We start from the raw sequence: 12,660 nt of genomic DNA, 5'->3' as shown, positions 1-12,660 counted from the left end.
GAACTTTGATCACAACAAAACAAATTAATAACTAATAGGATTATTATTTATAGAAAAAGAACAGTTGTAATTTATGATCTCAAGACTGCTCCCTTTATTATCTTCCATCAAATGTTCAAATGAGACATCTCATACCTGGTTGTGTATGTGGAGGTGTAGGAATCGTTGTGCTCCGGGTGAGCAACGTCGGTCAATTTGGCCGCTTCCTCGATTGTCACCTCCGTAATTTACTCACTGCTGGCTCTCTTTCTCTGCCTCTCGCTCTCTCTATTTCTCGCACAGAACCACTGATCTCGCTCTCTCTCACGCCCTCACCTCTCTCTCGCTCGAGTGGCGGTGTAAGAATTGTTGTGCTCCGGGTGAGCAACGTCGGTCAATTTTGTCGCTTCCTCGATTGTCACCTCCGTAATTTACTCACTGTTGGCTCTCTTTCTCTGCCTCTCGCTCTCTCTATTTCTCACACAGAGCCACTGATCTCGCACTCTCTCGCACCCTCACCCCTCTCTCGCTCGAGCTCGCGCCCTCACCCCTCTCGCTCGAGCTCTCCTCTCTCTCGCTCTATCACTCGCAGGCCTCTCTCTCTCTAGCTCGTAGGCAACAAAATAATCCCCCAGTCTCTCTCGCTCGAGCTCCTCTCTCTCTCGATCTATCGCTCGTATTGCTCTCTCTAGCTCGCAGGCGACAGAAACGATTGAGGTAAAAAAATAGAGGGAAAGGGTGAGGGGCCCGAAAATGGAAGTGAGGATAACACCATTTTTTTTTTTCCAAAAGCTACTTAATATGAGCCTTTGAATCACTCAGTTGTAGGATGTACAACCCAATATGGGTTGTACCAATAGCATAGCTCTTTCAACTTTCCACTGCAACAAAAGTATATACACTTCCCTTTGCACTTCCTGCTCGCTTCTAAGTTGTTGACCAAGTTTTCTTCATATATTATATTTCAGAATCCTTGTTGGCATCTTTTATTTTCAAATCAACATGGCAATAAATATTATTAGGATAAAACTTTATATAATCAATCATACTTTTGTTACATTTCACTACATTCTCTTTTGGCTTACACTTTACAAACCTTGAAAAGTTAACCCCGCCATGAATTTAGGGTTTCAGAGCGCTAAAACGACCGAGTTTTACAACAGTCAGAGACTAAATTAGAATTAGAATGCTGCACTAACAAGAATTAAAATAAAAGCACCTCAGTGCATTATCAGCTACACTCATCAACAACGACTCGCGGCTTGTAAGAGAGTCTAACAGTAGTATAAATCTCTGAAGGCTCGGCCATTGCACCAGTCCCATAATCCCCACAAGCTAGCCTTTTAGCGATCGGAGGGATCTGAGTTATACCGAGCTCGCCGATCGTATCTAGGTGGCGTTTCGTGAATGGATTATTCCACATGAAGGTGTTCATCGCTGGCGCCACGTAGAGAGGCTTGTTGTAATCCCACGCTCGCACAATGCACGTCAAAAGGTTGTCGCATAGCCCACCGGCAATCTAAATGAAGGAAAAAAGAAATTCAAAAATGGCATTAGAAAGAATTGTAAACAGGTAAAGGTAAACCAGCAAATATGGTTGGTTTAGGGTTTAGGGTTTTCGAGGTATTTTAATAGTCAATTATGCTAAAGTTGTTTCAAGTAATTTTGATATCCTAAATCTTCCTTTCTGCCTTTCTTTCTTTTGTTTTCTGATCTACGGTCCATCTACTTGAGCAATTTGAAATACAACTAAAATATATATATATATATGTTGAACTGCTGATGATTACCATGGCTGAAATTAATTGATGAGAAAATTCTACCAGAAGGTGCTTGGCCTTTTAATTAAGTTTCATCATGATCCTCAATCTTTTGATCTTTGGGGACAGGTCCCTAAACTCTTCATTTACGCAATATTAGCCCTTTAATATTTTATTCCCCTTCAAAAGGATAGAAATATCACCCTACCAGGTCCGTGATCTTAACCCTAACTACATGTACAATACTTGCTTATATGGCAGCTGGAAAGAAATAATGGACATCTCAGTCAATTTAAATTTAGAAAAAGAGTAACCTATATGCGCTAAGTTTTGAGCAGCAATCGCAGGATACAAAATTTAGAAACCCAATTGCAAAAACTAAAAAGGTTGATCACCAAAATGAAACTTAGCAAAAAGCCTGAGAACCTGGCGCACTTTTACCCTTTTGTTAATAAAAATAATGGGTCGATCACAATTTCAATCACTGAAGATTGACCCTCTCTTCAATTTCATCCTCGTATTTTCAATTCTAACAATTTAATCCATAGAGTTTGTTCTGCATAAGAATTAAGTCATACCATCTACGATACTTGACTTTTAATTTTGGAATTTGCAACTCTAATGACCAAATGGAAATTGGGATCAAGCTTCAAAGACTAAATTGTCAAAAATAAAATGAGGACAAAACTGAAATCAAACCAATCTTCAGAGAATAAATTATACAATTGAAACTTTAAGAACAAAGTTAAAATATGGGTCAAACTTCCGGGACAAATTTGCAAGTAACCCCAAAAAAGTACCTTTGCAAGGGTATTTGCCGATAGCGGGGCAATGATCATAATGTCTGCCCATTTCCTCAGCTCAATGTGGAGTACTCCATCTCCTATCTTCTTCCAACTAGACCATTCATCATCATCAGTGAAAAGCATCACATTGCTTGGAAGTGCTTTTTTATCTATGAAATGTAAGGCTGAATTGGTTGCCACTGCCCTAACTTCGGCCCACTCAGAAAAAATCCGACAAAGGCTCTCAAATTTGATCGCAGCCACACTCCCAGAAGCAGCGAGGAGGATCCGAGGTTTGGTGGATTCCGTATTTATCGTGCTTCCAGGTAAAATCTCTTGATTGGCCATCAATTCTTAGCTGGGACAGTTTTTCTTTGGCTGAAAATTGACAAATCAAGATAACAATAAGGTGTAGCTAACCACAGCTAGGAAACTTCCAATACACTAAATAAGAAAATGAGGATTACAGTGACCAAGAATGAGAATTGTTTATCTACACAAAACATTGTTATAGCTAAGTAATACATAATAGATAATTATCAATATCAAGTTTTAAGAGCAAAGCAGTTTCTCTAAACAAGTGATGACCGTCAAATTCCTACTAAGAATTTACTTACAAACATGCCTCCTATGCACACAGAAAGCAGAAAAGAATTATATTACCCATAAACCCGAGATTTAAGATACGCACTTAGTGAACAGTGCCTAAATAGTAACTAATATTTTCAATATCAGTATAATAACTAGTGGTTCGAAAACTTTGTTGCAGTTTAGGCCATCGCTATTGACAATTTACGCATTGATAAAAGGTCATCAAATATTTCACAATGATTCTGAAGAACAATAGAAATCTTAAGTACATAAACGATAACTGAGAAAGCTAACTTTCATAGCGCCATCTAACATAGAGAGAAAATCATTAAATATATAATAGATTCATAAAAGATAATAATTAATATATTAAAATTAAATCCTATGAGCTCATTACATTCAATTTTGATTGGCATTGTAAAACTAACCTTTCTTAGACCCAACCTAAACAATATTGAAGTCTTTCGGTTTAGAACATTTTCAAACCCGCATTTCCAATCAGCGCCAACTGAAACTAAAACAATTTCGTTCAAATTCGAATTTCGTAAGAAAACAAAAGGAATAATACAAGGTAGCAAGAGAAGCACAACATGTAGCTTGACACCAAGGAAATTTACAGCATAACTCATTTACTCGAGTTCATTCACATGATTGACAAGCTCATAGATCTTTAAGTTCACCAATATTTCAGTTACTCAACAAATACATTCCTTTGGTTATAGTCAACTTAATAGTCCCATTTTCCAAAATCTTTGTTACTAAACCAAAAAAAATTGCTGCATTTTATTGTAGCTTTGACTAGTCAAAAGCCACTGAAAATAAATGGAATGCAAGTTATAGATATAATAATTTCACACGTCGATCACATATTGTCGGATGCATCAAATAAGTATCAAACAACTCTAAAAATTAGTCAAACACCTGGATACTCGAGGGGTACTTAAGGAGGGGTGCTTAGTTCTGGATGTATTCATTCTCAAGTAGGCTATATCCAAAAACTTGTTATTATTATATACATTATCGCACAATGCATTTGGATGAAACTCCATCCTATGTTCACAGTCAATAAAAACTCGAGACGAATGTTGAAACGCTTCGTCTTGTAGCTTTATACACAAATCTCGATATCTTATTCTATTTTGAAAACTTTTTTCACAAGTACTAATAGCATATATTAAAAAGAATATCTTTTTTTTAACCATACTTTACATATATCCTGTTCTAATATTTTGCCGCATCAGAGTCGCATTCCATGCGACGTAGACTCTAAAGCATGACACAGAGCAGTCAAACAGTTCGGTTCCTCCCATGAAAAGCTAGTTAAAATATTATCCAACACCAAACAATGACTCCATTATCTTTCCTAATTTCTCACATCACCAACTTGTAGATCGTAGAGAAGCCCAACATTTCTGGTAACTTAAAAACAATTAAATTGATAGATAAATCGCAAGAAACAAAAAGTAAAAAAAAAGCCTAAACTTCGTAGAGACAAAACCTCGATTGGCTTCGTCCCGACCTTTCCCGATGCAGTGAGAAATCTCAATTTAGTGATGAACTGTGAGTGCGAGAGAGAGAGATGGGGAGTACCTCGGATCAATAGAGGAGCAAGGGTTTTGGAGTTTCAATGCCCTAGAGAGAGAAAATAAGCTAAATGATGCGAGAGAGACCAGAAGAGAGAGAAGATTTGGTGGGGGTGTCGTCAGAGGAGAAGAAGGGGTGAAGAGGGAGGCGCGCGATTTCCAGGCCCTAGATTGAAGGGCGCTTTTGGCCCGCTTCACTCCCAAACCGAAAAACCTAAAAATTGGTGAACCCGAGATCTATAGAGGTATGTATGAACCAAATCGGCACTGTATATATTGATGAAGGGCTTTTTTTTGTATTTGGCCTCAAAAAAAATTTTTACAAATAACCTCATCAAATTTATAATTATAAATTTAGCCCTATCCCAGCCACACAGGCGCCACATCAACACCGCGCAAGCAGGATGGTGTTAAGTTAAACACGGTGAATCATTCGCCGTGTTCAAACAATACATATATTTTGTCTAGACACGATAAATCATTCACCGTGTTCCGTACTAACATTAAAAAGAAGGAAATGGGAAATAAGAGGAATATAAATATGAAAAATATTGTGGAGTATGCTTTGTTGATGTTGCTTGCACAAGAAACACACTGGGTATGCTTGCTGAATTAAAACCTATCTTATTTTTTTATTTCATTTTTTTAAGACTAAAATATAAAAAACCCTCTTGAAAAGTTTTCCAATTTGAACGTTGCTCCCCGAAGAATTAATACCTATATTTAGATTTTCACCACCTAATCCTTGTTTGTGATAATTTTTTTTCCTGAAAACTGTTAGAAACTATTTAAATATCAGAGTAAGTCTTGTGTGCTATTAGGAGCACGGAGGCCTCCGTACTCCTAAGCCGTTTTCGATGATGGTGCTTCCGAATCGACGATCGGCTCCATTAGACTTGATCTAGCATATTTGAAGTATCTAGAAAATAAATTTTGCGATTTTTCGATAACTTTTTCCTCCATTGACATGGTGTAGCATGCTACAGGCCAGCTAAGTTTTGTTGTTCGAAAGAATTTTCGGATGCAAATCATGTCTTATATCCATAACCTTTAAGTCAAGACGTGATCCGAGATTATTTTTCGTGCTCCCATTGAAATTCAATATAGCTCCAATGATTATCACAAACGTTCTTCTCAACATGCATCAAATCAAGATTACGACGAATAAGATTATGCTCCCAATATGGTAGATCAAAGAAGATGCTTCTTTTCTTCCACGCCTGTTGTACTACACCATGTGTTGCTAGCTTTTATGTTCCATCATCATTCTCAGCCTTCTTAAGGTGATGAGTATCATCTATAAAATCATCTACATCCTCAAACAACATTGCTTGATATGCAACGACCCGACCTGCTAACAATAATAACTCGTTGGGACCAAACCACCGGCCCAAAATGTTTAAGCCCCCAAGCGATGTGAGATTCTAGAGGTGGCTCCTACGGGTTCACGAGGTGGCTCCCACCAAATCCGTTGGTGTAGCACTTTGTCCTGCATAGCCCTTAGCTCTCACACTTTCGGCTGGTATTCGGCTCTGATACCAAATGCAACGATCAGACCCGCTAGCAATAATAACTGGGCTTAAACATTTTGAGCCGCGAGTTATTATTGCTAGCGGGTCGGATCGTTGCATTTGGTATCAGAGCCGAATACCAACCAAAAGTGTGAGAGCTAAGTGCTATGTGGGACAGTGCTACACCAACAGATTTGGTGGGAGCCACCTCTTGAACCCGTAGGAACCACCTCTAGAATCTCACATCGCCTGGTAATTCCAATCCTGGTCAGTCTGTCTGTGATCTGACCCGATGGCTTACACGCTAGTAATAATAACTGGGCTAAAGCATTTTAGGCAGCTGGTTTGGGCCCAACGATTAATTATTGCTAGCGGGTCGGGTCGTTGCATTTGGTATCAGAGCCGAATACCAGCCGAAAGTGTGAGAGCTAAGAGCTATGCGGGACAAAGTGCTACACCCACGGATTTGGTGGGAGCCACCTCTTGAACCCTTAGGAGCCACTTTTAGAATCTCACATCGCCTGGTAATTCTGGTCCTGGTTTGTCTGTCTGTGATCTGACCCGATGGACTACACGCTAGCAATAATAACTGGGCTTAAGCATTTTGGGCCGGTGGTTTGGCCTAACGAGTTATTATTGCTAACGGTCGGGGTCGTTGCATTTGGTATCATGGCCGAATACTAGTCGAAAATGTGAGAGCTAAGTGCTATGCGGGACAAAATGCTACACCAACGGATTTGGTGAGAGCCACCTCTTAAACCCGTATGAGCCACTTCTAGAATTTTACATCGCCTGGTAATTCTGGTCCTGGTCTGTTTGTTGTGATCTGACCCGATGGCCTACACGCTAGTAATAATAACTAGGCTTAAGCATTTTGACGGTGGTTTGGGCTCAACGAGTTATTATTGCTAGCGGGTCGGGTCGTTGCATTTGGTATCAGAGCATAGGTTTAAGATCTCTAGGAATTTTTTTAAGGTATAGGACAGTGAGTGATTATTAGGACGTGTGAGGATGGGCAGAAGTAAGCGTATATCTAAATTTGTTGCGCTGCTGCTTTGTAGTTTCGATTAACATCTCGTATTAATATGGTTGTGATCTCTTCTCTTAATAAAAGATAGTGCATCCGTCCCGCCGTGGCAACACCAACAACGAGCAATAGAGGAACCCATCTCCAGCCGTATCCGGAGATGCAGATATGAACGCCACATTAGCCTCACTTTTGAATACCACATCCTCGGCAACTGTTCCACCTCAGACCATTGTTCCGCCTACTACCCAGAATCCGCTACAATCGACCGCAACGCCTCAAATAAATCCTTCGGCTTTTGCTCCACCTCTGCAGCAGACTATTAATATGGGGATGCCTTCGACGGCCGCTCCCACTACCTTCGTTTCCGCCGTCGACTGCACCTTCTGGCTTTGTTCCGCCTCCACCACAAACCACTATTCCCACCCACTCCGCCATTTTACCTCAGAGTATCACGATGGATCCCCTAGTTGCCACCTTGATTCAAGCTGTTGTCGGGCTAGTTCAAACTCAGCAACAGAGTTTGCATCAGAATCTTGTTCCTAGTGCCATTGAGTCGAATTCCAGAGTTCGAGAGAGGAGCATCAATGAGTTTAAGAAATCTACACCGTCATCTTTTTCAGGCACTACAAATCCGGATGAAGTGGAAACTTGGATCAAAGAGATGGAGAAGGCATTTTCGGCCATGCAGTGCACCGATGAGGAGAAAGTGAGATTCGGGACGTTCATGCTTCAAGGCAGAGCAAATAATTGGTGGAAAAGCGAGTTGAGAACTCGCGGCAATAATTTAGCAGCCCTTTCATGAAAGGATTTTTGATTATCATTTTATGCAAAGTACTTTCCAAGGAGCAAGCTTCGCTAGCTTGAAAGACAATTTCTGGATTTGAAGCAAGGTTCGATGTCTGTGGAGTACGAGGCTGAGTTTGACCGACTGTCCCACTTCGCCCCAAAACTGGTAAATGATGATGAGTCACGAGCTAAGAGATTTGAGGAAGGATTGAATGGACATATTCGCATTGGTCTCGCACCGCTACACCTTGAGGCATATGATGATGTCGTTTCCAGAGCGAAATCTTTTGAAATCTAAAAAGATGGTTTGTCCAACCATTGGCGATGACCCATGTAACAAAACTTTCCCCCATGCTTTAACCAACATGAATAAGTTGAATTTCCACAACAAGGGCAAGCAACGCGCCTTTTAGTGCTCCAACCAGATAGGTTGGCATATGCTGGGAAATCGCTAAACGTCCAAAGAAGAGCTCCTCGCAAATTAAAATTTTGCTTGCTAAAAGCATTAAAAGCTTCAACACCTTCCCATAACTGTTTTCATTCTTCTATTAGAGGTTACAAATAAATATCAATATCATTACCAGGACCTTTTTCACTAGGAATTACTATAGATAAGATAAATAATGATCGTTTTATGCACAACAATGGTGGTATTATATGGAATCAACAGAATTGGACAAGTGTTATAAGTGGAATTCATTGTTTGAAATGAATTAAATCCATCGCTAACGAGACCGAGCCTAACATTGCGAGGATCAAAAGCAAAATCTCGATAACGAGAGAAATGATTTCCATACTAAGCCATCTGTTGGGTGTCGTAAGTTTCCATCTTTTGTGCGGCCCTCAATATGCCATCTCATAGAGGCAGCGATCTTTGATGACATGTAAAGTTGCTTTAATCGTGGAATAAGAGGAAAATAGCGCAATACCTTGACTGCCTTTTCTTTACTGAGCATATTATCCTTTTTACTCAAAAAGTTAGTGTCACAATCTTTATTTTTGACCCATCATGAAGAACCACATACATGACAAGAGTCTTGATTCGCCCTTTCACCCCAATACAACATGCAATCATTGTTACAAGCATGAATCTTCTCATACCCAAGACCCAATTCTTTTATCAGTTTTTTAGCTTCATAAGAGGATAATGGTAAAGAAGTGCCTTCCGGAAATGCATCTTTTAATAGTTCAAGCAACATAGAGAAAGACTCTTCGGACCACCCATACAAGCATTTGAGATGAAATAGGTGGACAAGAAAAGATATTTTTGAGTAACTTTTACAATCTGGGTAAAGTTCTTTATCACAATCTTGTAACAAGTTGCGATACCGAGCTGTGTCTTTATCAGATGAAGGCATGGACCTATCGAATGCACTGTTTGCTTGTTGCCCTTCACTAGATTCACCCAAATATTTGATGTCATCATTATCACTTGATTGCCCTAAATTTTCAGAATTAAATCCAAAAACATCTTAAACCAATTCTCGACGAGGACCGGTTGATACAATTTTCACATAGCATCGTCCTATAGGGTCTTGCACATTAGTAGATCCTAAATTAAATTGGATGTCTTGGCTATGATGAGCTTCATTTGATGCCCCAGACAATGACTCCTCATGAAGGACCCAGTCAATGTAGCCTAAAAAAAACCCATTCCACACCAAATGTTCCTCAACAATTTCTGAAACAAATATATAAGGAACGGTTAAAGCATTTTCAACATGGACAATAAATCTTTCCATTAATAGAGGCCTTCTCATTTACTGATTTAACAAAATTAGCAACTCCATCGAGATAATCCTTGGTATTTCTCGGCTTATTAATCCAACTTTTATCCATCATTAGGAATTATAACTTTGAATATATATAAATAACCTATAAAAGGAACAAAAGAAAATATAGTTATAACACTTATGGAGCACATAGAGCATCCTCCTGCAAGGAGTGACGTTATAAATCTAGTCTAGTTTTTCAATTTTTTTAAGCTCACAAAGTTAAAAACCAAATGCAAAACTTAATTAAAGGAAAAAAATTAATATTTGTTCGAGGGCTTTGCCAAATAGGTAAGTCGTATCCGGTTCTTTTTTCTCATTCTAAAACTTTGTTTTTACGCCGTTTACGCCCTAACTCACTTCTCATCCATCAAAAACTCTAAAAATTCTTCTCAAATACTTTTAAATTTTATTTTTTCTTGCACTTTGTCAAAAGTGATCTTGTATAAATTGGAGGCAAAATAGTTGAATTTTTATTTTCTTTGAAATTTTTGTCATTTATGATTTAATATACTCAAAATAAATTTAATTTCTTCAAATTAGGAAAACTCCAACACGAATCTAGCCACTTCAATCGTTGTACATCTTTAGCTGACTTTATCAAATAATTTATACAAAAATAACAATTTCACTTAAAATCCTTCTCAAACAATGATATATATATATATATATATATATATATATATATATATATATATATATATATCTGAAAAAAAAATATAAGGAAGTATATGTACAAAAACTCATTAAAAAAACTCAACATTGAGGAAACTATTTTCATGAACTACATGAAATCACAATAGTGTCCTTAGAAAACTAACTTACTTTACAGTCGTAGTGCATCTAATTAGCATCTAGTTCAACTTACTTTACGGTCATAGAGTAAACTTAACAAGCATTAAATTTACTTGATGCAAATAAACACCAGGATCAAGCTAGCTTCTACTTTAGAAATTTCAGAGGCCAAAAATCATTAAAAAATTACTTCAAATTGAATCATGCACTCACCTTGAGCAGCTCCGCCTCCAAAACACTAAACAAATCGACTTGATCAAGCTAGTTCCTCAGATGTTCTTCGCTTGCCAAATGATGGATCGCGTTGCTATTGCGAATAATCAATCACAACAACCAAAATGATGAAACATTGAAACCCACATCAAACATGGAATCTCACAAAACCCTAGATCTAGGAGCATCGAGAAGTGGGGGGGTACCATGCGAAGGCGCTGGCGAGCTCGCGGAGGTCGAGGGCGCAGAAGGGGCACTAGAGGCGGTTGATGTGCGCTTGCTTCGAGCAGAGAGGGGACGGATGGCGGAGGAAGAAGCGGAGTTTGGAGATCTTAGCGCGAAAGCGGGAGAGGAGGGCAGAGACGCCGCGGAGGTGCGACGTCAAGAGGGATCACCTCGGCGAACAATCCTTCCCAGTATGGCCATCGTGTGCGAGGTTGAGAGCATAGTTAGTTAATTCGGATTCGGCAAAAATTCGGTACGGGTATAATTCGGATAAAATTCGTTTTCTAATTTTTAAATTCGTTGAAAAAAAGGCTAAAAAACGGATTCGCCAATTATTCGGATACGTGATTTATACGGATATTATACGTTCACCAATTAAAAATTCGGGATCAAAAATTCGGCTATTAAATTAAATTTTTTTCCTCTCAAGATTTATGCTATTAGCATAAATACTCATATTTTTTAAGAATATAAAAATAAAAACCTAAAAAATTAAACTAATTAAGTAAAAAAAAATAGTAAACTATATTATGCCTCAAAATAAAGAAATAATTAAGCAAATAAGTGATCAAAATAGTCCATATTTAAATGTAAAAGCTTCCAACTTTTGCTTTGAAGAATGAAAACTCAAATAGTACCTGGTCCCAAAGTTATGTCTCAAAAATTAAGTAGAAACCCCAGTGAGTCAATGGTCCATGAAAGACCACAACAAAATTTTCCTTTTGCAAGTGTCGACAAAGATCATGAAATTGATTAGGTATAATACAAGAGTTCCTGGTCCCAAAGTTAATTAAGATTATTTATTTAGCACTATGTTTGGGTCTTCTTTGTGCATAACAGAGAATGGACACATTCAATTTAAGCACTCGAGGCGCCATTTGTGTATAAAAAAGTATCCATCAGATGACTAAAAGCTTTCAACTTTTTCTTTGAAGAATGAAAAAAACTCAAATCGTACCTGGTTTGTAAAGAACCACCCGATTACTGATCTATCGTTGGATAGCGGAAGCGGGAGAGGAAGCGGAAGCGGGAGAGGAAGAGGCGACGAGGAGGGTTTCGATTTCTGAAGAGTGAAGAACCCGATCTTCGATCTTCGACTTCTGAAGAGGAGGGCTTCCGATGGCGATCGGCGAGCGGCCGGAAGGGAAGAGGGAGACCGCCGCAGGGGTCGATGGCAGGGCCGCACCGCCGCAGGAGTGAGAAGTTAGGGCAAACCCTTTTTTTTGGGAGGGGTCGGGGTGGGAGCGTGGGAGTCGTCGCCTCGTGGGAGGGGGGCGATGGTTTTCAGAAATCCTTTCTTTTCTTTTCTTTTTTTCTATTTTTGGGCGACAGGTTCTTTTTTCTGTTTTGGGCCATCGCGAGGCCCACAAGTCCGCTCACAGTCGCAAGCAAGAGGGCCTTTTTTTTTGGACCGAATTATTCGTGAATCCCGTTTTATTCGCGAATAATTATTTTTGCTCAAAAAACCGCGAATTATTCTGTGTTTAATTTGGCATTTAAAAAATTCGCGAATAATTCGTGAATTAACTAACTATGTTCTGATCCAGAAAACAAACCGACCTTAAAAACACGAAAACGCGCAGGCGGGAATAAGATATAAAAACTTTCGTTCATTATCGTTGCTACTGCA

At 39.0% G+C, this 12,660-nt stretch overlaps 1 protein-coding gene across 3 annotated transcripts; it reads right to left on the bottom strand.

Annotated features, from left to right (window-relative positions):
• LOC109720481 (phosphopantothenoylcysteine decarboxylase-like) lies at positions 983–12,047 on the bottom strand. Of its 3 annotated transcripts, none has more exons than XM_020247631.1 (5): positions 11,989–12,047; positions 11,012–11,214; positions 10,806–10,899; positions 2,540–2,902; positions 983–1,498 (listed from the first exon to the last, which is right to left on the bottom strand). In XM_020247631.1, the coding sequence occupies exons 4-5, from the start codon at positions 2,870–2,872 to the stop codon at positions 1,211–1,213; spliced, it is 621 nt and encodes a 206-aa protein (XP_020103220.1). In that variant the 5' UTR covers positions 2,873–2,902; positions 10,806–10,899; positions 11,012–11,214; positions 11,989–12,047; the 3' UTR covers positions 983–1,210. The 3 variants fall into 3 exon arrangements, with proteins under 3 accessions (XP_020103220.1, XP_020103222.1, XP_020103221.1); XM_020247633.1 differs by lacking the exon at positions 11,989–12,047 and adding an exon at positions 3,544–3,629 and having other exon boundaries at positions 11,012–11,344; XM_020247632.1 differs by lacking the exon at positions 11,989–12,047 and adding an exon at positions 3,544–3,623 and having other exon boundaries at positions 11,012–11,344.

Source organism: Ananas comosus, linkage group 14 (genome assembly GCF_001540865.1).
Source record: "Ananas comosus cultivar F153 linkage group 14, ASM154086v1, whole genome shotgun sequence".
In the NCBI taxonomy this organism is placed as follows: Eukaryota; Viridiplantae; Streptophyta; class Magnoliopsida; order Poales; family Bromeliaceae; genus Ananas; species Ananas comosus.
Note: the sequence above shows the minus strand (reverse complement) of the source record. Positions and strands in the feature narration are given on the sequence as shown.

Coding starts and splice junctions, on each gene's coding strand:
- LOC109720481 (XM_020247631.1), bottom strand. CDS start 2,872: ATGGCCAATCAAGAGATTTTACCTGGAAGCACGATAAATACGGAATCC. Junction 1,499..2,539: donor CGGCAAATACCCTTGCAAAG/GTACTTTTTTGG, acceptor TCCTTCATTTAG/ATTGCCGGTGGGCTATGCGA.